General features: G+C 37.4%; 1 protein-coding gene across 2 annotated transcripts in view; it reads left to right on the top strand.

The window, feature by feature from the left end:
- Positions 1 to 22,500, top strand: part of PSME4 (proteasome activator subunit 4) — a 119,004-nt gene extending 96,504 nt beyond the window's left edge. For both annotated transcript variants that reach the window (XM_075595935.1, XM_075595936.1), the window contains 12 exons: positions 315 to 467; positions 1,003 to 1,107; positions 4,081 to 4,172; positions 4,863 to 4,994; positions 5,607 to 5,815; positions 9,893 to 9,978; positions 14,876 to 15,004; positions 15,233 to 15,388; positions 19,593 to 19,755; positions 20,091 to 20,224; positions 21,069 to 21,207; positions 21,539 to 22,500. In XM_075595935.1, coding sequence (XP_075452050.1) covers positions 315 to 467; positions 1,003 to 1,107; positions 4,081 to 4,172; positions 4,863 to 4,994; positions 5,607 to 5,815; positions 9,893 to 9,978; positions 14,876 to 15,004; positions 15,233 to 15,388; positions 19,593 to 19,755; positions 20,091 to 20,224; positions 21,069 to 21,203 — 1,494 coding nt within the window. In that variant the 3' untranslated portion in view covers positions 21,204 to 21,207; positions 21,539 to 22,500. The remainder of the gene's footprint in view (positions 1 to 314; positions 468 to 1,002; positions 1,108 to 4,080; positions 4,173 to 4,862; positions 4,995 to 5,606; positions 5,816 to 9,892; positions 9,979 to 14,875; positions 15,005 to 15,232; positions 15,389 to 19,592; positions 19,756 to 20,090; positions 20,225 to 21,068; positions 21,208 to 21,538) is intronic.
- The last annotated feature ends 1,004 nt before the right edge of the window (positions 22,501 to 23,504 follow it).

The raw sequence follows: 23,504 nt of genomic DNA, 5'->3' as shown, positions 1-23,504 counted from the left end.
TTTGTGTGTCATGTTCGCCATACAGTATTATGCTATGTATTTCATTTGTTTTCTTTAAGCACCTATTTCACCATTTGGAGATATCCTGAGATCTGCACATCTACCAGTTCTGGTTATATATATCCTTTTTTCTTGTTAATTAATGCTTGACGCCATAGATATCGATTCTTTGTTATTTCTTATATCACGGTTGAAACATTTTAGACTTGAGGCATGAGACTAAGTCGTACATGTTGGGGCTCTGTCGTAAATAGTATAATTCATGAAATAAAAATATTTTTTTTACTTTTCCTTGCATTTTTCAATATTATTAGGGTGTCTTTAGAAACTTTGATGATGCTTTCTTGCCGATATTGAAACCCCATTTGGAGCGGTTGGTTGCAGATTCACACGAGAGCACACAGCGATGTGTGGCTGAAATCATCGCCGGTTTAATCAGAGGCTCTAAACATTGGACATTTGAAAAGGTAAATTTATGTTGTAGATTTCAGAAGTACAAACATGCTTCAAAATGAATTTTTATTTTTTTTGTGAGGAACTGTTCTGAGTTTGTTACTAAACCTATACTCCACAATCTGCTTTTTTCTATTATTTATTTTACAGTAAGCATTGTAAGTGAAAATGAACAGCAAAAATGGTAGTCGGTGATGTGTGCACAAAGACATTTCTTACGCTTACCCATAGGAAAATATTTTAAATGTGGACGAAGAGCAAGTTTGAAAGGAAAATGTTGCTTTTGATAGTTGGAAGATATTTTGTCTGTCGCCTGATTTTATCCAAACGAAGTAATATTTTTTTTAACACTACGGTTAAAGGAACAAACACAAGCTGATCAAACGTTTGCTGGCTGGGTCATCGTGGGGATGAGCGCACATCTGCCCAAATTGTTTTGGTTTTGTAGTTACAGTATGGTTACAGTCATGGTTTTAAACGTAATGTATCGGTATCTACCTGAATCCAGCTTTTTTATAACGGATTTTAATATGCGATCATTTGAAACAGGTGGAACATCTGTGGAGCTTTCTGTGTCCCCTTCTGCGAACAGCATTATCCAACATCACAGTGGAAACTTACAGTGACTGGGGAACATGTATTGCAACCTCATGTGTAAGTACTGTTGTTCAATTATTAACCATCTTCTACAGTGACATATGCAAATAGTTTTTCAAATAGTCCTTTGTCAGGTGTTGTTTTCCACCATTTTTCATATGTTCTATTTTGTGATATGGTTACAACTCTAAAGCCTATATTCGTGGGGCTTGAGTAGACTCCACTTTCTTCCCACCCTGTAGAAGCCTCCGACTTCCCAGCTTTCTTTGGCATGGTTTTTCATTTCCCTTCCGCATACCTTTTCCAACACTTTCCTTTTTAGATGACACTTGTACTATCATGCCCTGCCATCTAAGAGGGAAAAGAAATGCCAAACACTGCATACAGTACAGTATGCTCAGCCGATGTTTAAGGCCTTACAAACATACTGTTGACCTTTTCTTCTTCTTCTTCTTTTTTTTTTATATATATATATATATATATATATATATATATATATATATATATAAATTTCACTTATTTGACCAAGTTACTAGAACAAACTAAGTAGCATACTGAAGAGTCACTCCGCGCTGGTGCTGTCTTATAAATTGTAAGCCCTCTTGCTGCCGTCTGCCTAAGGGACTCCACACCCCCTGAAAACGTGAGCTCCTTGAGGGTAGCTCACAGATAAGATAAAACAAAAGGCACAATGGCGCACTGATTGGCAAATGAGTAGCATGCAAAGTATCTGATTTTTATTTTAACCTTTAAAGTGCAGCACATAAACTGAAAATTCAAGTTTATTTTATATAAATTTAGCTGTAGTTGACTATTTTTTATGAAATTCCTTCTATTCCAAAAAGTTAAACTTGTCCAAATGGGACTTAATTACACAGCCTTTTTTGGTTGCAACTACAATGGGTACTAATTCTGGCGGCACGGGACTGACTAATGATCTGTTCATCTGTGTTTCCTTTGGTGCTGAGTTGCACATACAGTATCAGAGAGATCATCTGTGTTTCCTTTGGTGCTGAGTTGCACATACAGTATCAGAGAGATCATCTGTGTTTCCTTTGGTGCTGAGTTGCACATACAGTATCAGAGAGATCATCTGTGTTTCCTTTGGTGCTGAGTTGCACATACAGTATCAGAGAGATCCCTGTTAGCTGGCGCCCAGCCATGTTATCAATCTGACCATAGTTTCAACATAAAAGATGCCCTGAGCATTCTCTTTTATTACTAATTTTCTGGAATTCATGGTAAAGAAATCCTTCATATAGAACATGCTATGTTTTATAATTATCCTCAATGTTATGTTTTTATCTTGAAACCCTTAGATACTAATATATTACAGTGTCAGGACCTGCATTTTTGGTTATACGTTGACGTGGTATGCAGGCTTACGAAGCTTTGGCCAAAGGGTTTAACTAAATAACCAAGTAATTACTATTATTATTGACGTATATAAACTTTATACTTATTACCATATATGTTTTGTCAATTTGATGTAGCATTGGGCACCCCTGTCTTTTGTATTATGTACTATCGGCATTAAAGAAAATGTTTGTCTCATCTCTCCTTCCTCCTCTAATGATCTCCTTCCTCTTTCTGGCTAGTACTAGTAAGAGGGGGGGGTGTGGGGGCGTGAAGTCGTTTCTGATTTTATGGGTTAAAAAGACTTAAGGGAACCAACAACTCAACAGTAGGGTCTTTACTCTGAGCCTCTTGTGTACATGGGGGACATGGTATACTCCTCTGGGCTTAGTACCCATCATGAAATAAGTGTTTGTAATCCTTACGTTTTAGTAAGGATTCCTTTAAGTTGAACACTTTTTTTAAACCAGTGGATGAGTCAATAGGCTTAGGATTTTTCTCACTCTATATTTTCTGCGATCACAGACATTTGACAGTATATTTAAAGGTCATACTGTCAAAGCGTATATTCAACTCTGACAAATACTGTGAGTAGACAGGGTTATTTGTTTGAGAGTACATTGAGGGGGGTGGGAGAAAACAGGGCTCCCTCAAAATTGAGATTTGGAGATCCAATAATGAATCTTAGTTCTCGTGCATGTGATAGCAGAAAATGTTCTTTCTCAAGAACCAGTCTGGTATCGGAGCCAAGAACGTTGGCCCTGAAAGCTTGGATGCTGACAGGGACACTTTAATAAGTGAAGGTCAAGTAAACTGTCCAAAGCAGATGCATATTATAGAGCGTGGGGAGCATTTTCCACCTTTTGCAAGGGGAGAGCACATGAATCCTTACAAAGCTGTAATAGCATTAATTAGGACTTGACTTCAATCCTGAATGGAAAAAGAGTTGCACAGAGGTTCCTTAAAGTAATGGTTTCAGCCTTCGGTACATTACTGTGACAGGTGGATGGCACACTATTGGCACAATACCAGATAATAAGATTCATGAAGGCAATTGATGGGATGGTAATTCCCATAGCATGTGCTGCCATGTATAGACTCAGGAAAGAGGGAATTTACTTACGCTATTCTCTTTCCAGGATTTCATAGCAACACATGATTCCCTCCCTATAAGAAATGTTCCTTTTGTTTTGTGGAGAATAAATGTTGTATGCAATTTGTCTTGGTTTCATTTTTTCAATGTAAGGGAGCCTGCTGGAATAGAGAATAGCATAAGTTATTTCCCTATTCCTGCTAACTTTGTAAAGCCTCTTTCCCTATATCCCATAGGGGATTGCTTTAAAGGTTGAGATTTAGCACATTAGATGGGGGTTTTTTTCTACCACTTTTAACATGGCTGCACCTTTAAGTGTACTGTTAAGATATGAAAATGACAGTACCAGCTTATTATGAGCGTATTCGTTACACCTGATTTTGTTTTGTTGCAATAATCATGATTGTGCTGATTTCAATTGCTTTGTATAACAATGGGTATGAAAAGATTTCTATCCGAGTCCTAAAGTAACATTCATTTTGTCCTACAATCTAAGTATGAGGGAGTTTATTTTTTGCTATAGTATAAGTCTACAAAATATTTCGGACATTTTCCACAACTACCTCAATTGTTTCTTCTAGGAGAGTAGAGATCCTCGAAAACTGCACTGGCTGTTTGAGCTGCTACTTGAGTCTCCAGTTAGTGGTGAAGGAGGATCATTTGTGGATGCTTGGTAAGTAGGTTCCAGTGAATTTTACTTCATCATATTGTTCTTTATTTAGAAAGAAATATAAGCATTTGCAGACACTTTTTTAATTTTCAGACACGTTTTCCATTTTGGTACATGGGTATAACCAGACCCAACAGTTTTAGTAGGATTTTAACAATTCTGTTCTCTTCTGATTCCTTCCATTCTGACTATGGCAATGATGTTGGGCATTACAGGTAGAAATTATACTTCAACATGACACAATAAATACCTCAAAACACATTCTAATGGGGTGGGGAGGGATAGATTTTATATTTCCGTTCATTTTAGGACTACCTTTTCCCAAAATTGATCTACATTTTGTTTTTTCTTGCTAATGAAGATAAATAATACTCTGGAATCTGATACCAAACTACACACACCACATTCTGTAAATAAGAAAAACATAACCCATATAGTATACCCATTTTCCTTTTTATACCGTTACATCATGATCACTTTTGATTTTCATATTTAATCCCCCTTTCTTGTAGTTGTGATGCTTCATTTACCTTGTCTCTTGGTTTCCTTTCAGTCTATGACCTTGTTTTCTCACAGATGTAACATTTTATGTTAAAACATTATCGTTTACTAAGCATGTATGTAAAATTATGCGGAAATTGTTGGTTAGAAAATGTTGCATTGTTAACCTGACCTTTTCGTCTTTGTTTTCAGTCGACTCTATGTTCTTCAGGGAGGGCTTGCCCAGCAGGAATGGAGGGTTCCTGAGTTGCTACATAAGTTGCTTATGTATTTAGAGCCTAAGCTCACCCAAGTCTACAAGAACGTCCGAGAACGTATAGGAAGGTGATGCATTTGAGACGTAACACTTTCATTGTCAAAATACACTGCTACACATTTCAAAGCAATGTCTTGCAAGCCTTTCCAGCACTAACCGCTCCAGTCTCGCCTATACGATTTAGACTTTACCTTTCTTTTTATCCCCATTACATACTCCTTTGTTAAGCTTTAGTATACTAACTACATAATATTGTTCATTATTATTGGTGAATACATTACTTCACTCAGATTGGTTCAACTGTCAACATTCGTGCACTATTTTATGCCAATTGGGTTAATTCGAGTCAAACTAAAAGAGTGAGGCACTGACTGATCATAATTTTTCTGCATTTCTTTTCTACAACAAATTTATGTATGTTTCAGTATTTATTCAACTTTTTTTCAAAACTTTTTTCTGCTGTTGGAGAATCATATACAAAAAATGATCTCTAAAATATTCAGTGTAAGATACAGAGCTTGTAATGATTTATCGGGTTATTTTACATTATTTTCCAACTGACTTTTTTTTATTTTTATTTTTTAAATCTTAGATCCATAAGAATGAAAGGCCATTGTGTGTTTTTTAGATGTTGAAAGTGCTGTAATTCTAGTAAGTGTCTAAACACCTTTTCTTTTCAGTGTCTTGACCTATATATTCATGATTGATGTCTCCTTGCCAAATACTGCTCCAACAAAGTCCCCTCGTATCTCTGATTTCACTGCCCGAGTCCTTGAGAAGCTGAAACCTCTCATGGATGCAGATGAAGAAATACAGAACCATGTAATGGAAGAGAACGGAGTTGGAGAACAAGATGAAAGAACCCAGGGCATTAAACTGTTGAAGACAAGTAAGTGGTTAGCAACCGGAGGCTTAACCTTTACGATTCCCCCCCCCCCCCCCCCCCCCCCCCGAGACAGATATACAGCTCAGCATCATTCTTTACAGGGTTTAAAGCATAGGCATCACAGCAGGTTAGGAATTTAGAATTAGTCTGCACATAATCCAGATAATTCTGAATTCAATACATCCAGGATCACACACTTTTACACCAGATTTCGGAAATCCGGACAAGAACTTGTATGTTCTTGTTTTTCCCAATTGCGACTCTCATTTCAAATATGTAAAATTGCACCGCTAACACACCTCGTTAGTCCCATTCCTTTTCATATGTTATCTACCACCTTTCTGCCTCCTCAAACATACCAAAAAGCGCACACATCATTCTTTCTACTCTATAAATTCTCTCACTGTCTCAGTATTTCTCTAAGGTCTCTTTTTTTAATGACCTTGCTACTTCTAGATAACTGGGAAACTGGATTTCTTTGCTAATTTTAACGATGCTAACATCTAGCTTTTTCAGTTGGTGTGAATACAGACAATATGGCGTCTCTTGCTCAGCATTTGAAATCTTTCCTATCTTCAGATGTACCCGATGCATCATGAGCCCCTGCGTTCTGATCCTCATGACGTACTGTGTATGTCATAAGGGCAGTTAAAGAGTTTAAGGGGTAGTCTTTCTTGGAACCAAAATGAACGAAGTGGCATATTTGATGGGTTAAATATACAGTAGTTGATTTGTGGCTAGATAAAAGAAAACCTGAAGTATTTTGTATGGATTTCTTAAACTTTTAACGTCTGAATAGTAACCAAATGATTTGTGGTGCTCTTGGGATTTTTACCTAAGAGATATTGTGATGAAATATTTTTTTGAAGTGAAACTTCTTTGCTGGCACCTACCAAAATTTCCCTTTCAGTAAATCGCTTTCATGGTGACTGAAGTACAGTCACGGAAGAGACGTCACTGTTAGCAGAAGAGGACGTCGGCAACATCAGTATTGGCAGCATGGCGCACATGTGCAGGAGCCGTTATCGCCTTACCCCACGCGCCTGCGCAGTAGCTGCCGGCTCGGCGCACCTGCACAGAAGCAGCACACACAGAGACACACACACAGCGTGGCGAGCAGTAGCCGCCGGCACGGCGCGCATGCGCAGAAGCAGCACGCACACACATGGAGACACACACAATTAATTCAGTAACTATAAATATAGAAGTGCAAATAGCTAAAACTGTGTGTGTGTGCTTCCAAAACTTCTTTGCGTTTTGGCACTGAAATTGTGTTTTGATTTTTAATTAAAAACATCACCATCACAAATACAATTTCTGTGACAAAAGACAGAAGTTTCACTTAAAATGCGTGTGCTCAGCACACCAACTTTAAAAAAAAAATTATTTACAGGGAAATTGTGGATCCGACAAGTTTTCTTCTTTTATTTAAACTGATTAGGCTGCAATCATCGGCCAAAGTTACTGGAAGAACTATATTTTCCAGTTAATGTTAGAATTTACAGACCTGAAATATATTTAATTTTTTTAAAATCTTTCAAAAGTACTAGTTTACACCAAGTTGTTTTTCAAAGAACGACTATAGTATTTAGCATTAACATTTCATTCACGCACAAGTTCTCTCGTAGTTTTCTATCTAGCGAGCATGTTCAATTTATTTTTCCCGTAAAGGCCTAAAAATAGCAACTATTAATTTTCTGAGACCTTCATTATTCCTTAAAGTAAGAATGAGCCCATGTTTAATTAAAGCTATGACATGTATTTAATTTTTTATGGCATTTGGCATAATATTTGTCGAGAGACCAAAATCTATAAAAACTATTAAACATAAACCAGACTATGAAACTGTCGTCCACCTCCTCTAATCCATATACTCCACCCTCTTGCTGTACGTAACAAAGCACTGCTTTTCCTCCCAGTTTTCTTATTTCTCTGTCATTGTTTATCTGGCTACCTCCATTTCTGCCCTTGTGTATCTATCTGTGAATGTACCCCTGTGCTATGTGCTGTGTCCTCCATTTGTTTTTATTTTTTTTTTTTTACTGTTTCTCTTGATGGCCTCATTAACTCTCTTTAAGTACTGTATGACATTTATGCTTATGACATACATACATACATACTGGAATCCCATTTGTCGCCTGATGTGTAATATGTTGAAGACTGGACTGCTTTAAATTGTTCTTTAACCTGCGCTACTGCCACCTTTTTTTTCTATAACTGTTGTAATACTACCATTCATCTGTCGCAGTTTCTGATTGACCCATGTGACACAGGAGCTTTAAATCTCCTTGATATACCATCAGCACTTACAGAGGTGTAAATCTTGGGAACACAGGGATCCCCGGAGTTGAAATGAATGCCCTTCATCTCCAGAGGACCTGTACTTTACACCTAGGGAAAAACTTTTTCTTCATGGATTGTACCTTTTTAGATTTGCTCTGTGGATATGTCTTGGCATTTCTTCCTCCTCCGCATTGCTAGGATCTTTCCTTTCCTCTGTCACACTGAAGCTAACGCTTTATTCCATGACCTCCCTAACTCCCATCTTGATCACCGCGTCCTTCTGTTATTTTCCTGCCTCACAGTTCTTCTACCTTACAAACTATACAAAACTCTGCGGCTAGAATTATTAATCTCAAGAGATGTGTCCCTGCATCTTCCCTCCTCCAATCCCTTGTGTGACTTCCCATTAAATCATTGGTTTTCAACCTTTTTTGAGCAGCGGCAACCCTGAAATTAAAAAAAAAATATCTCTGAGCACCCTCTGTTCAGACCTCATTTATATACACATTGCTTATACGTAACTCATGCACCCCTCTTTTCACATGCGCACCCATCATACTCTCCCACCCTCTTCTTAAACATTGACTTCATGTCATATACTGTTCTTTTTTTTTTTTTTTTTTACTCCACGCATACTCCACATTTAACACCCCTTCTCACACAACACACTCACCATCTTAATGATAAATGCCACATTAACAATACTCTTTACTTTCACCACACATCTTACCCCACAAAAAGCACTCGCCTTCCTCTTTCTCCCCCTACAAAGCCATCACACTCTCCACCCCACACACAGCCCTCACTCCTTTCCTCTTCCCACATACCTAAAACATGTCAGCTGCTGAGGGTGAGCATCATGCACAGTCTAGGAATTGAGAGGCTCTTCACTCTCCTCTGTGTCTGGCTCTGAGAGGAGTGGTGGATTTCAGGCAGCAAAGTCCAGGGCCACGACACACAATGGTTCAACAGCACCCTGGTTGAGAAACGCTGTTTGTGTTGCCGACAAAATACTCCTCCTTGACTCTTTACTCTTCTGCCCCTGCTTATATCTCTACTCATCTCTTACATCTTCCTGTTCACCGCCTCATGCATTTCTACTTTTCTCTGTCGCCATTCATTTCTCGCTCTCTGGGGCTTATGCTGTAAGTTCAGTTAGAGCTGACTTGACTTGAATGGGGCTTTCCGTGCAGATCGCGTGGTTCAGCGCTAACGGAGCTTACAGAATAAGCCCCTCTGTCTCTGGAACGCCCTTACCCTCCCCATCAATCAAGCTGCATCTTTCCCCATATTCAAGACACACCTGAAAATTCACCTTTACAATCAAGTATTTCCATAGCACTGAATCATGTTTGACCTCTTGAGTCCTTGTACACACCTTTACCTCTTGTAATTGCACTTCTATGTACAACTTCTGTCTTTGTAGATCTCGACATCCCCCCCCCCCCCTGTTATATTGTAACATCTTCAGAGCAGGGGCATGCTCAGTCTTTTTTTAATATCTTATGCACATTTCCCGATTTGCATTCTGTTTCCCTGTGTCATGTCTTAAATAATATTTTTTCTAAAGCCTCAGCTTAAATGGTTGGTACTATACAAGTAAAAATACAATTTAATGAAATAAACGGAAAACACTCTTCAATTGTCATTATAATTTTCACTTTATTGTACCTTGAAAACTTTCTGATATGTGGAACTTTAAGTGGTGTCTAAATGTATTCGGTCTATAACATGAAACTGTATCATGTCCTTACATTGTTGTATTAGAATAACGTTAGGTTTTTTTCCCCTTTACAGTATTAAAATGGATAATGGCAAGTGCAGGGAGATCTTTTTGTACGGCTGTTCCGGAGCAAATACAAATTTTACCGTTGCTGTTTAAGGTATGTTTTATCTTCTCTCTCTTATCTATCTATCTTTATTTATTCTATTCGGTGCCTCAGTCGCTGTATATTTTTTATTTTTTTTTGCAGTGAGAAGATGATAGAAAATGAAAATGTACTGTATATTTTTAGTTTCTTAATATTTTGGAAAATGGGTCTCAGAAATATTAACATTTTAATTAGTTACTTACATTTTACATGGGATTTCAAGACTTCGTTACATGACACTGGTGGTTATTCATGAAACATATTATTTCATCTTCATGTATTGGTAGCTAAGCAGGAAGGACACTTTTTAAATAAGGTGTGTGTGTGTGTGTATTATGACAAGGCACCTTCCTTGTCCGTGCTCTGAGGCGAGAGGCCGAGTATGTAGCATTTCCTGAGGTTTTATTAAAGTACAGACTTCGTTAAAAGGAATAGGGCGTTGACCCTTAACTTAGGGGTGGGTAACTCCAGTCCTCCAACAGGTCAGATTTTCAAGATATCCTTGCTTAAGCACTGGTGTCTTTCAAAGACTCAGCCACTGATTGCGCCACCTGTGCGGAAGCAGGGATATCCTGAAAACCTGACCTGTTTGTGACCCTTGAGGATTAGAGTTGCCCACCTCTGCTTTAAGTGAACCAACCAAACCACAAAATAAAAGCCTAGTTCCCACGGGAAATATAACTAACCTACTGGCTGTTTTTTATTCGCCAGCCCAGTTTTTAACTGAACTAACACCATCAAGCGTCCTGCTCTCCTCAAATGTTCTTGTTCAGTGGAATCCTCCGCTCAGGATTCTTCTCCCTGTTCACAGCAGCTTACTCCCAGCCTGCAGTCTTGCTTCCATGGTCTCTCCCTGCATAGTAAAAATGCAGGTTTTTAAAACCGGGCCTGACTCTACCTCAGGTGCAGCTAATTAGTCAAGGCTACAAGGACTAACCCTTCTACTGCTTTAACGCAGGAAAGGGGCTTTAGACATCCTTCTGCTACCACAGATCCCCTCTATCACACACACACACAATAGGAAAAAAATAGGCATCTCGGTTTACAAGCAACTGGTAAGAGACTCAGTCTGCAGTCAGCTCCTGTTCCCTTTTAGCCTCCGCTCTCGCAATGGCATCACCAGTGGTAAACGGGCACCCTGGATCCAGGCCTGATTGTGCGGTCCTAATTGGTCTATTAACATAGACACCAGAAGAGAAAGTACTCAGTTATGTTAGCACTCCGTTACCTGAAGGTAAATTAATTGAATTCAAAATATCTCTTCATTAATATGTAATTAAAATAAGGTGTACATAAACGTGCCAAAATATAACTATCTAATAAAGGACTAACTAGAGCTAAGTAGGAGGTAATGATGATGGCTACTGTGCAAATTAGTATGCCAAGTGGGGTTATCAGTGTGTGTGAACCCAACTGGTGCTCGTTTAATATGAGCTTTCCTATGAATCAGAAGATGTCCATAAAGGTGTTATAGTTAGCCATATTTGGCATCTATGCAATTATATACATTGAGGTGTAGCCTCTTATAGTAATTAGGTAAACTTGTATGCCTCTTATCGCTCAGTTAGAGTCTTGTGTTTAAAAAATGACTCAAAATGAATCAATGAGTTAGTTGCTGTAAGAAGAGAACACCTGGGTATTTTATCATTTACTACTGTGAAGCGCTATGCACATTAATGGCGCTATATAAATAAAGACATACAATACAATACATTACCTCCTACTTAGCTCTAATTAGTCCTTTATTAGATAGTTATATTTTGGCATGTTTATGTATACCTTATTTTAATTACATATTAATACTGAGATTTTTAATTCAATTAACTTTCAGGTAACTGAGTGCTAACATAACATAACTGAGTACTTTCTCTTCTGGTGTCTATCCAACTATATTTCTCAATACAGGCATACCCCGCATTAACATACTGCTTTTCATTTATCTTATTGAGCTGAGCAGGGGTTTTCAATTCTTTCCCTTCCCATCCCCCCCACCCCTTTTCCCTACTAGGTATATCTGGTCTATTAACAGTTGCTTGTAAACCAAGATGACAATTCTTTTCCTATCCTTGTGAGTGCAACATTTTTATCCTCGCACTCTTTTTAGTATTTAAAAAAGATCTACACTATTCTTTGCCTAGCCTATCTTTTGAGGTATTACACCTGGGGAGACCTTGGCTACGCAAGCGTTGGCTACGCAAGCCTTGGCTACACATGGGATATGTTGATATGCTTCTATAAAAAAAGATAAATGAGTGTAAAATAATATACCTGACCTTGTTTCTGACACATCTAGTCAAAACATACTACACTAAATAGTTTTCTCCTTGCTTTCTCTGATTCCTGCGCTGAGGAACAATATATTCTGTCTACATATACATAGTGCACAAGTGTGTCTGAAGTTGTGAAGTCTCAAGTCTGCACTAATAGGGAAGCTAGAATATATTTCTTATTATTGGTATATATTTATGACTTGCGGTATGTACATTAATATATCTATATATTAATCAATTTTTTGTTTATAGTATTGGTAGTTATATACTTCCTTGCGTGTTTTCCCTGTGTGTGCTCTTTAAAAATATGTTTTTCAAAACTGTGAAACATTTTCATGGTAAATGCTTTAGAGGGGTTTTACAGTCTTTAAACTTTGTGATGAGACTTAGACCTAGGTTTACTAAGCTCAATCAATTTATTTTATTTATAAAATGTTTTACCAGGAAGTAATACATTGAGAGTTACCTCTCGTTTTCAAGTATGTCCTGGGCATAGAGTTAAGATGACAAATAATATATGGTTACAAATACAGTTACATAAGTGAAGAGGGTATACATTATATTCAAGACATTGCATGCACAGTTAGAGATAATATATATTATGGGCGTATGTAACAGTTACAGACCAGATTAAAACGTGCGACAGCTTTAGTTTTGAAAGAACTTAAACTGGTGGTGGATGTGAGAGTCTCCGGTAGGTTGTTCCAGTTTTGGGGTGCAGGGTAAGAGAAGGAGGAGCGGGCGGATACTTTGCTGAACCTTGGATAAGCAGGGCAATATAACGTGACGTTACCTTAAAGAGTAACAGACGTTATTTTCCTTTAGGTTTTCCTTGGGTTATCTCAAATTATATATTATTCATGAAGCGAATTACAGTATATGCAAAAAAAATGACTGAGCTCATTAGAATAGTGTTACGGTCACATTATTATCTTTAAATAATGCAGCATTATTTAGAGCACGTCTCAGCACTTCCCCCTACTGGACACTAAAATATAGCTTTTAGGAGACCGGAGAGGGGACTAATTTAGGAGACGGTTTATAATACAGTACCTTCAAATTGGTTAACCTATGACCCACTTGGTGAGATGCCTAATAAATAAAATTTGTATAATCATTTTGAATATATTTTACGTAGTAAAATTTCACCTTGCCCCAGACTCTGCCCCTCGTATTACTTAATTTAAATAACATACAGTAGCATTGTTTCCTGGTTTTAGTCTTAATAGGGTAAGTGAATATGGGATTAATATCTTTTAGCTCTTAATGAGATAATTTGCATGTCCTTTAGAATAATGGCCATTACAAAAAAGCCATAGACTATCGTAGCTTAGTGAATCTAGCCCTATCATTATGATGCCATCGTTAGTCAAGCAAATAAACATACTGTAATTAGCCGATGAGCCAGATTTAAGCAAATGCAAAGAAAATATTATATTCGTTTTCATAGAAGAAATATTTTCTCTGGAAACATCCTATTGGTACTAAAACTATTTGTGATAATCTATATATCAAAAGCTTTGAAACTTCTAACGCCTGCTATTTTTCAGGGGCTTTCCCTTTTTTTGCAAGGTGTATGCGTAAAGGTTTGTATGTTGATTGCTTTCTAATAAGAGAGCGAAAAAGAGAATAATCAGAGCATCTGTGTATTACTGTAACCACTTATATGAAATATATTTGACAGCAAGCAACAGAGAAGCCCAATGCTACATCCAATATGACAAAAATACACAGTAAAATACTTATATATTCATTTGAAAAAGGGTCATTTAGTTTAACCCTTTGGTCAAAGCATTGTACGCCTGTGAGCCACGACAAGGCAGACCCAGTTCACAGGTCCTAACACTACCAGATAAAATACTAATGTACCTCTATTGGGATTAAAATTCTCATTTACTCTATTAGGAGGGAGAAAGACCAACATTGGATCTATATCCAGTAGAATGAAAAGACCTGCTGACTTAAGGAGGGGTGAGCTTAAAACCCTGGGAAGGTAGAGCCACTAACCCCAAACAGCTGAAAATAAGTTAACACACAGAAATTCTTTCTACTGGATATAGATCCAATGTTGGTCTTTCTTGTATTTTTGTCATGTTGGATGTAGCATTGGGCTTCTCTGTTGCTTGTTGTATACTGTACATTTGCCACGCTCAATAGCTCTCCTTTTTGACACTTATATACATATATATTTTGTGGGGGCTCAGGCGTTCCTAAAATGAGCTTGCTGGGGTTCTATATGTAGTTTGTTAAAAATATATTTGTTGTGGGTTGTCTTAACGTTAGAGTTTTTCATGTATGAAATGATAGTGCTTTTAAAACTTCATAGGTTTGTTCTTCAAGAAGAAACATATGAGGTTTAGAAAGCTCTGTACACTATTATTTCACCTATTAAAAACTCTGTTGGTTCACTAAAAGGTATCACAAACAACAAAGAATTTGCTCTTCAGGGCTAATATGGCTACTAGAACTAAATACATAATTATATTTCTACATATATATTTTTAACATACCATAAATTGTCATGGGTAACTGTTTCCTTGAAAACCAGTCGGACGCCTAAAAAATATGATGCCGCTGTTCTTAATGCATCACATTCCGGTTGTGTTGATTTTGTATTTACTGTACATCTCTCCATTTAGATTGCACCAGTTGAAAACGATACTAATTACGATGAGCTCAAAAGAGATGCAAAGATGTGCTTATCCCTGATGTCACAAGGCTTACTGTACCCTGAGCAAGTGCCTTTGGTACTTGAAGTACTCAAACAAGTAAGTAGCTGTGTCATCCATCTCATTTGTTACACACTGTACATTCGTGGACTGTAGCTTGGCAGTTTTACTTATGGTAAATTATGCTGTTTTTGTTTAAAATGCTGTTTTGAAAAGGGCAGGAATTATGTAAAATAATGTATTACTGTACTTTGTTTTAGTGATCTTTACAAATATAATGATGTCCTGCTGATTTCGTTTTTGTGTGGGTTTTTTCTTTATCCATAGACGGCACGAAGCAGCTCGTGGCACGCTAGGTACACAGTTTTGACCTACCTCCAGACGATGGTATTTTATAATCTCTTTATTTTCCTTCATAATGAAGAGATAGTTCAAGGTATCAGATGGTTGGTGGTACAACTCATGGCTGACGAACAATTGGAGGTAAAGCATGTTAACCACACAAGTGTGACACTGTCATTCATTTTAAAGTCTTGTTCATTGAGCTTCGTTTCCAATGTCTGGTGGCCTTTGTAAACATTTTGTTTGATACTGCAGTATATACTTGATTACCGTATTTGAAAACAGCATGCAAACTAATGGATGTGATTGAAAGTGTTTGAAACAGGTATATTTAAAATTAACTTCAATAATAAGAAAGTCAGTGTTTGACCCTGTAATAGAATCGAATTAAAACTACAGTACAATAAATATTTCTGCAGCTACTTTGTCCTTTGTGTCATTTACTAATAAACTCACTTTTAAGTAACTGTAAATCCAAGTCTTTATGTTCTGTCACATTATTGGTGCAATTATACAACGCCTCCCTCTTACCTTTGTAATCTACTTGTTATACTAAAGTGTGTGTTCTTTTCTTGGTTTCACTGCAATGACATTCCAAGATCTGATGCCACTGACTGGGGGTAAATGGTTAAAAGAAACAAATGAGATTCCCTTTTGGATTTAAAAAAAAAAAAAACCTATCTATCTTTTATTTATTTATTTATTTATTTACCTAGCCATTGTGAAAAATAAACGATATTGGAAATAGACTTTAATCTTTCAAAAGCCTTGTACCTCTCTGAGAATCTGAACTTAAATGGGCAGTCCCATATAGAAGGGTAAAAAAAACTATATTCTATTTTTAAATGACTGGCTCAGAAATATTCAACCACTCTTAAAGCAATAATGTTACTACTTTCCATCCCGCCAAAAATAAATGTTTCCTATACACTCGGCTTCACTAATTCAATCACGTTCACAACATATGTTTATCGGTTTTACTAGTGGTAGCTTAATCATTAATGTACAAACAATGGATACATCCAAAACAACACCTAGTTTTGAGGAATGACTACAGTATTATATAACATATATATTTATATAGTTATATTATATTGGGTAAAGACTACAAGAATCCCTAAGTTTGCGTTTACTGTGGGAACGTTGACATTTTAAAATTATTATTTTAAAGGTGTTAATTGTCTAAAACGAGCCACGGCCCCATCACTTTCACCCATAGAGAAGCTGTCCCTATATGTGGAGCAGGGCCATGTGGTTATGCCAATAGACATTTTTGCACTGAAAGGGTTAAGCAAGAACATTCCTAGTCCTATTGAGCTGTTTTCTTCTTGGTAGTATTACAGTTGTGGATTAGATTTCAAAGCAAAGAATCCAGCTGCAATGTAGCTAGATTTTGTAAGTATTTATCGTTTGCAATATACATTGAAATGTATTGCGAAATATCCATATACATAAGTAGCAGAAAGTACAGTATAACCCATTTCTGGTATGTTCGCGAGTAGTTTGAATGTACGAGAAATGGATTGTGATGCAGGGAAGAGAGATGAGCGTCACGCTCCCTAGTGAGTGTGCTCATTTCACAGCCGAGCTTCCTCCCATTCCTCCCATTACATTAGCACTGCATGTTTCAGTTATTACCCCGGTCCCAGAGTGGCCGACACATTGCCTGTAGAATCTTTGCCATTCTTTTTCACTTCGTAGCTTGTGACAATTCTTAATCAATTTGCTCATATTTTCATAATGTACTATGGACGTGCAAATGAGCTTATTGTCAAGTTGCAATGTTTAATTAGTACAACACTTGCAGCTACACTTATTGCTTTGTGCAGCTTTAGAACATTATGTTCAAGGATATAATTTATAATAATATGCCACATTACATGCAATGTGGTGGTCGCTGCTTTGTTCACTAAACAGATACCCTCTTTGTTTACATTTTAACGTGTAACAATATGTACTTATTAGCAAATGTGGTAGCTGACATTAATGATGATTAAACATAGATACACTTAATCCCTTTGTTGCAATGGCAAGCAAGCTGTACATTGCTTTGTCATTACCATCTAATTATCAGGTGCTTAACGTTCAGTGACTCTTAAATTGAAATGTATTTTCTTAAATCTGCAAACAGAGTTTTTTTATTTTTAGTTAGGTCAAATACATTATTTTCAAAGCCAATGTTAAAAGTACTTAGATTTTTGTGATTTATGAACAATACGAATGGAGCTCTAAATAACGCTAACATTGTTATGCTGTGTTACTCAGCCTTTCTCTGCGTTTGAGAATAAAAATGTCTGCATACCGTCATTTGAAAGCATAATTTTGGCTGGGGTGCAAAGTGTTTGTTTGACTCCCTATCAGCAGAGCTGCTAAGGCCCATACTTGCTAAGCAGTTGCCTTTCCATAAAACACCTTCCAGTGTTGGAAGACATCTTGCAACCCAAGTGAATGGACTGACGGGGGTTTTATGGACTTGCACAGCATTGGCACAAATGTCTATGTAGCAACTTTTTGTTCATCACATACCTGTCAACATTCAGCAGAAACAAAGCAAATTGGTCTTTAATTTGAAACTCTTTACGGCTTTTTTGCCAAATTGAGAGCCTTGGACAATTAAAACTGATGCCTTTTCAGCCTCAAATGCTGTAGGCATAGTAATCCGATAATTACTCATTCCAAACGCAATTTTTATTTTTCTACTGCAAATTTTTATTTTTGTTCTAGTATTGTCCAACTTGTCAGCAAATATTACAAATCTGATACCATAATTAGAGAGACCAGCGCTTGATTGTAATCCGGATTTCTTAAAAGAAAAAAAAAAAATCTGTATTGCTGCCATTTCTACAAGTTGCAAACTGATCAATTATTAGGCTGAGATTATAGTGGGGGTGTGCAAGTGCATGGCGTCGCACGCACCTCTCACCCGAGCGATGGGTGGACTCAGCTTCCAGCGATTGGTGAGGCAATGGAGAGGCGTGACGGATGCATCACCAGGCTGCTTCGTCCTCATTGGCTGAACCGCTCACATTGGCTGAACCACTCACGTGACGCAGCCGCCGCGCGTTCGCTCTGTATTGCTAGCGCGGTCGTGCGCACTGTGGGTAGCCTCAGGGAATTGGACTGTTCACGTCACGCGGACTATAATTTCAGTCTTGGCGTATTTTTGCCTATTCCCTTGTTGTAAACCTAAAGCTGAGATTATAGTGCGTGTGATGGCGATCGCATGAAGTGAACAGTCCAATTCCCTATGAGGCCACCCATAGTGAGCGTCACCGCGCTAGCGATGCAGAGCGAACATGCGGCAGTTTTTTTGAAAACACAAACGATTTTATATTTTCGTGATGCGGCCGCGTCATGTGAGCGGTTCAGCCAATGAGGGCGAACCAACCTGGTGACGCGTCCGCCACACCTCCCCAATCGCTGGAGGCGGAGTTCACCCAACGCTCCCTTTATAATCTCAGCCTAGGTATTTGAGATGTGCTGGGGAAAATATTAATGAATAATAATATTAATATGTCAATAACTAAAAAATGTGATGGACCAATAATCATTTACAGTACTTCCATAGTTTCGTCAGCATTGAGAGATAAAAAAACATTCTCTTTGATCACTTCAAATTAAAAAAAAAATGTAAATAATTTCTATTAATTGATCACTACTGTTGATCTTTCACCTCAATGAAAAGCATGTTTAAGGGTTGTAGCTTTTGCCTGCGCTCTTTAACTTGGAAACCCCCTGGCACTGCTGACCTTTATTTTTTTTTATGTTTGGTACATTTACAATTTCATTTTTGCAGGCACTAAATTAGATTTTGTTGAGACGCATGCATGCACACACTGGAATTTAGTGCCTGAAATCGTAAATGTATACACACACTCTTCTATGTTGGTTGGTGCTTTAGGCAGGTAAAGCTTTATTTGCATACATTTGACTTTTGCGATTTAAGAAAAAAAATTTAAACAGACACAAGCTTTCTTGACTTTTACGACACTTATTTTTTTGCATTCTGATGACCATGTACAAGGTGTGATTGGAGGCTCATTTTTTCTGCTGCTCCTCCAGTTTGATTCTTACAGACAATTAATTGAAGGGTTTTGATTGCAGTAGCGATGAAAGTATATACAAGGCTAATGAGAAACATTTTTAGTATCCATTTAGGATGCAATAAACTTTTAGTAGTAATGAGATCACATTTCATTTTGTGCACAGATGTTTAATACAACTTGGAGCAGGTAATATACCACATAGGTTCAATGTCGGAAGTTATTTTTCCTCAATTACTTGTGTGTTCTTGTTACAAGGATTGTGTGCTGCTTGTTTGAATACAATGCAACTATTGTTTCAGGTGAGAGAAATGGCTACTACCACATTGAGTGGTCTTCTGCAGTGCAACTTCCTCAGCATGGATGTCGCCATGCAGGCACATTTTGAACAGCTTTGCAAAACAAGACTGCCTAAAAAAAGGAAGAGACAATTGAGTGTGGCTGCAGACACTATACCCTCAGGAGGTAAAATTATAACTTTCAAGCTGTTATTGACTTGATTTTATTCTCTGAAAGCTATAGCTGTGTTGCATTTTCTATAAATCCTTTCAGTGCCAAAGTTTGTACAGAGCTGTAGTTTCTATAGGCGTCTTGAAGGCATAAGTTTGTCTCCTTTTGTGATCTGTGATGCACAGTTCTCAACATGCTCACTCCAAGAGAAGAGGACTCATTGCATGTAAAATATAAGTGTATATTTAACATTGTTTATTAAAATGCCTACTTAATTAAATGAACTGGTGATTGTTTAAGGCCCCAGTAACTGTGCTTATTCAAGGCATAATCTTCTTTCTATTTGGTAGATTTGGTAAAACGTCATGCTGGTGTATTAGGACTCAGTGCGTGCATTTTATCCAGTCCTTATGATGTACCTACATGGATGCCACAGCTTCTGATGGATCTGAGTGCTCATCTGAATGACCCTCAGCCCATAGAGGTAACATTCTCTGTTTTGTAGTAGGGTAGAGGAGCCACCATATCTGAAAATTTTTGTTGTAATCTTTCGTGTAAACTTAGATAATAGTTGCATAAAAATGCATAATTAACTTACAAATGAAGTGCATCCTACAATTACAATATATTTGTGTTAAACTTTTTATTTTATTTTCTATTTTTTAGGTTTTTTTTAACATTTACAACAAAAGTAAAAAGGGTTAGTGTAAAATGTATATTTATGTCTATTTAGATTTTAAAATATTTCACCATCATTGTTATATTGCTTCTGAATAGAAGTGAAGAGTTGAGTCTCTTATTAATTTGTTTTGGAACCAGTTGCCAAAAGCTAAAATGAGTGGTATACTAGGAATCGGCTATGTGCTGACTGGTGCCATTGCTGCTGGGTTCCGGCAGCCTCTGCTGAAGGTGATATTCCTCTAACCTCACAGATGCCATCAGTCCCATCAAAATAAATCACTATTTGGTTTTGTGGTGGATATTGCTTTAACTGTCCAGAAAAGTTGAATGTGAATGGACCCAACTTGCGTTCTCAATTGTTTAGAATCCATTATGAGGTTGTTCATAATGAGGAGGGGAGACCTGGAGTAAAATTTTGTTAGAGAACCTGTTACAATGGCACAGAGATGTCATCTTAAGGCACCAGAAAGGGTTGTGTTGCATTGTGCTAATAAAGCATACAGTACTCTGCAGAATGCTGTGTGTTATGTGAGCATTGTGCAAGAATAAATTATTAGTACTGTTGATAATTTGGGTATTGTATTACAGCGTGCGATATGACCACAATAAATACGCCTAGATATAAATGCATATACTTTTTCATGCAGATGACGGTGAAAAAAACCCTGTCTAATTTTCGAAGAACACACCATGATAACTGGCAAGAGCACAAACAGCAATTCACTGATGACCAGCTGGTGGTTTTGACAGATCTCTTGGTATCTCCTTGCTATTATGCATAAACAGGTGAGGTTTTCAATCCATAATACTTTTACATTGTAGTGAACGCACTAGCCGTCTCGTGCATAAGACGGAAAACAACGGTTATTACTGTTATTTTGAGATAAATAGTTTTCTTAAGGCTTTGAAGGAGAGATTTTCCGATTTTTAGTCCCACTCCAATATTTTGTTCAAGTTGCCAAATTATGTTTCCCCCTTGGTGTTTGAAGTCTGAGGGCATGAGAGTGCTTTTGGACATCTGGTATCATGACCATGTATTCGATTTGGATAGCAGACACATGGTTGCATGGTCCACTGATAATGTGAATCATGTTATTTAATTGAATCTGTTTTTCAGGTGCTACATATTAACATGGTGTGAGATCATCTGTGAAAAATGAAGAACGTTCCAAATAACGTATCACATGTGAAACTTTTAAACTTGGATTTCTCGCTGCCCAAGTGGACGGATTTTTTTATTATTTTTCCTTTTAGTCCTACAGTAGAATTGAAGCATTTGGTCAAAACACTTTAATTCAAGAGAATTTGAAGTGTTTAAGCTTGTAACAGCTTGTAACAGTTTGAAGTGCACACAATGTTTTGATTCATAAAGACTATTAGCCACTGTAAAATTATTACTAACGAAAGATCTGTGTAGATTTTGTCTCCCAGATAGTACAAAGACTTGATGGACATTTTTCAAATGTGTTACATAGGGTGTAAACCTGTAGAAACATTACAGTAGTAAGACATTTGTACAGATTACAGCCTTTTACATAAGACCATTGTAACATTGATTTGTAAAGAGTCACTTTGCTGATATTAAGGCTAAGCTATGGCTTTGTGTCGGCTCAAATGCCATATTTGTTTGTGTTTTTAAATTATTTTCTCTAACAAAAATGCTTTTTGCTCCTAGGATAGAGAATTTACTTTGTTTTTTTTCATTTAGTGCAAGTAATTATTATAATTTGTATCTCTGCAAGTTTTGCAGCAACTTTTTTTTGTGCTGAGCTCCCAATGCTAATATGTTACAGGGTGACAGGTTTGTAAGCAAGGTACTTTGTACATTGAAATTTTCATTTTGGTGAGCTTTCCATCCTTAAAGAGGTGTACAGGAATACTACAATACGATTACTTTTAAATGCCAACCTGCTGAGCTAGTGACTCAATCAAAACTTAAAGCACAGCAGTGTTCCTAGTGCAGTATTTACGAATTGTCAGCACAGAAGATGTAACCACTGTATAGCGTAGTGCCAAAATGTTATTATTTCAATTGTATACTTAGTTTATTTTAAGACTCAATAAACGGATTGTTTGTAACACCTGTTTTTCTTTTCTTATCCACCTACATTTCAAATGTACATGTTGATATACAAAGCACTAATGTTTTGGTTGTTGGCTATTTTTAATAAGCTCTTTTGTTGTTAAATATATATTTACATATTTATCTACTGCTAGCAGAAAAAATTATCAACATTAGTCGAAGAAGAAAAAATGTAGCCAACAACCATTTGTTACAAAAAAAGACTGTGTGAAACAGCGCTATAAATACTAATAAATACACTTAAATTAGTGAAAAAGGAACCAACACTGGCAGCCAGGTAAAAACTGACAGTACAATCAGTCAGAGAGCATGGGAAAAAAGAGTATACCGGCGCCACAAATAATAAAGTGAAAAACCAAACCAATTAGTGTAAAGTCCAAATGGAGTCCTAATAAAGCTGGTGATGAAGGATTCTCACATCAACGAAGTGCAATATGTGGGAAAAGAAAAAGAACAAATTATGGTGCAGTATGTCAGTCACTGAGACTAAAATCAAGGACAGACTAACAATACAAGACAAACAAGACAAACAAACGAAAACACACTAGCAAGGCTTAATATTAATAACAAAGCTAATTTATTACTGGGTGTGGAGGGTAAAAATACACGCATCCGGAGGGGTAAAAGTGAAACCCTACTCGCAAAACGCTAGACAAATACAGGCAACAAGCTGGAATCATGCTGCTGGGCTTCCAAGATGGCGACCGGAGCACTCTCACTGGCGTCCTCACGTGACAGAGGTGGAAGGTGAGTCACACGAATGACGGGATTTCCGGGCGGATGTGACGTCACGCCACACTGAAGTCCCACCGCAGACGTTCCTCCTTCACTAATCCTCCGCAATTACACCACGGCTCCACTTGCTGAACTGCAAACTACTCCACAAGCCAGGACAAGGCTCTAAAAACACTCAAATCTTCCCGACGCGTTTCGTGCGCATGCGCGCACTTCTTCAAGGGATGTGCCAACCCCTTAGACTCTATGGTATAAATACCGTCAG

This window comes from Ascaphus truei, chromosome 4 (assembly GCF_040206685.1).
Source record: "Ascaphus truei isolate aAscTru1 chromosome 4, aAscTru1.hap1, whole genome shotgun sequence".
Lineage (NCBI taxonomy): Eukaryota > Metazoa > Chordata > Amphibia > Anura > Ascaphidae > Ascaphus > Ascaphus truei.
This window is presented reverse-complemented; position numbering and strand designations above follow the sequence as displayed.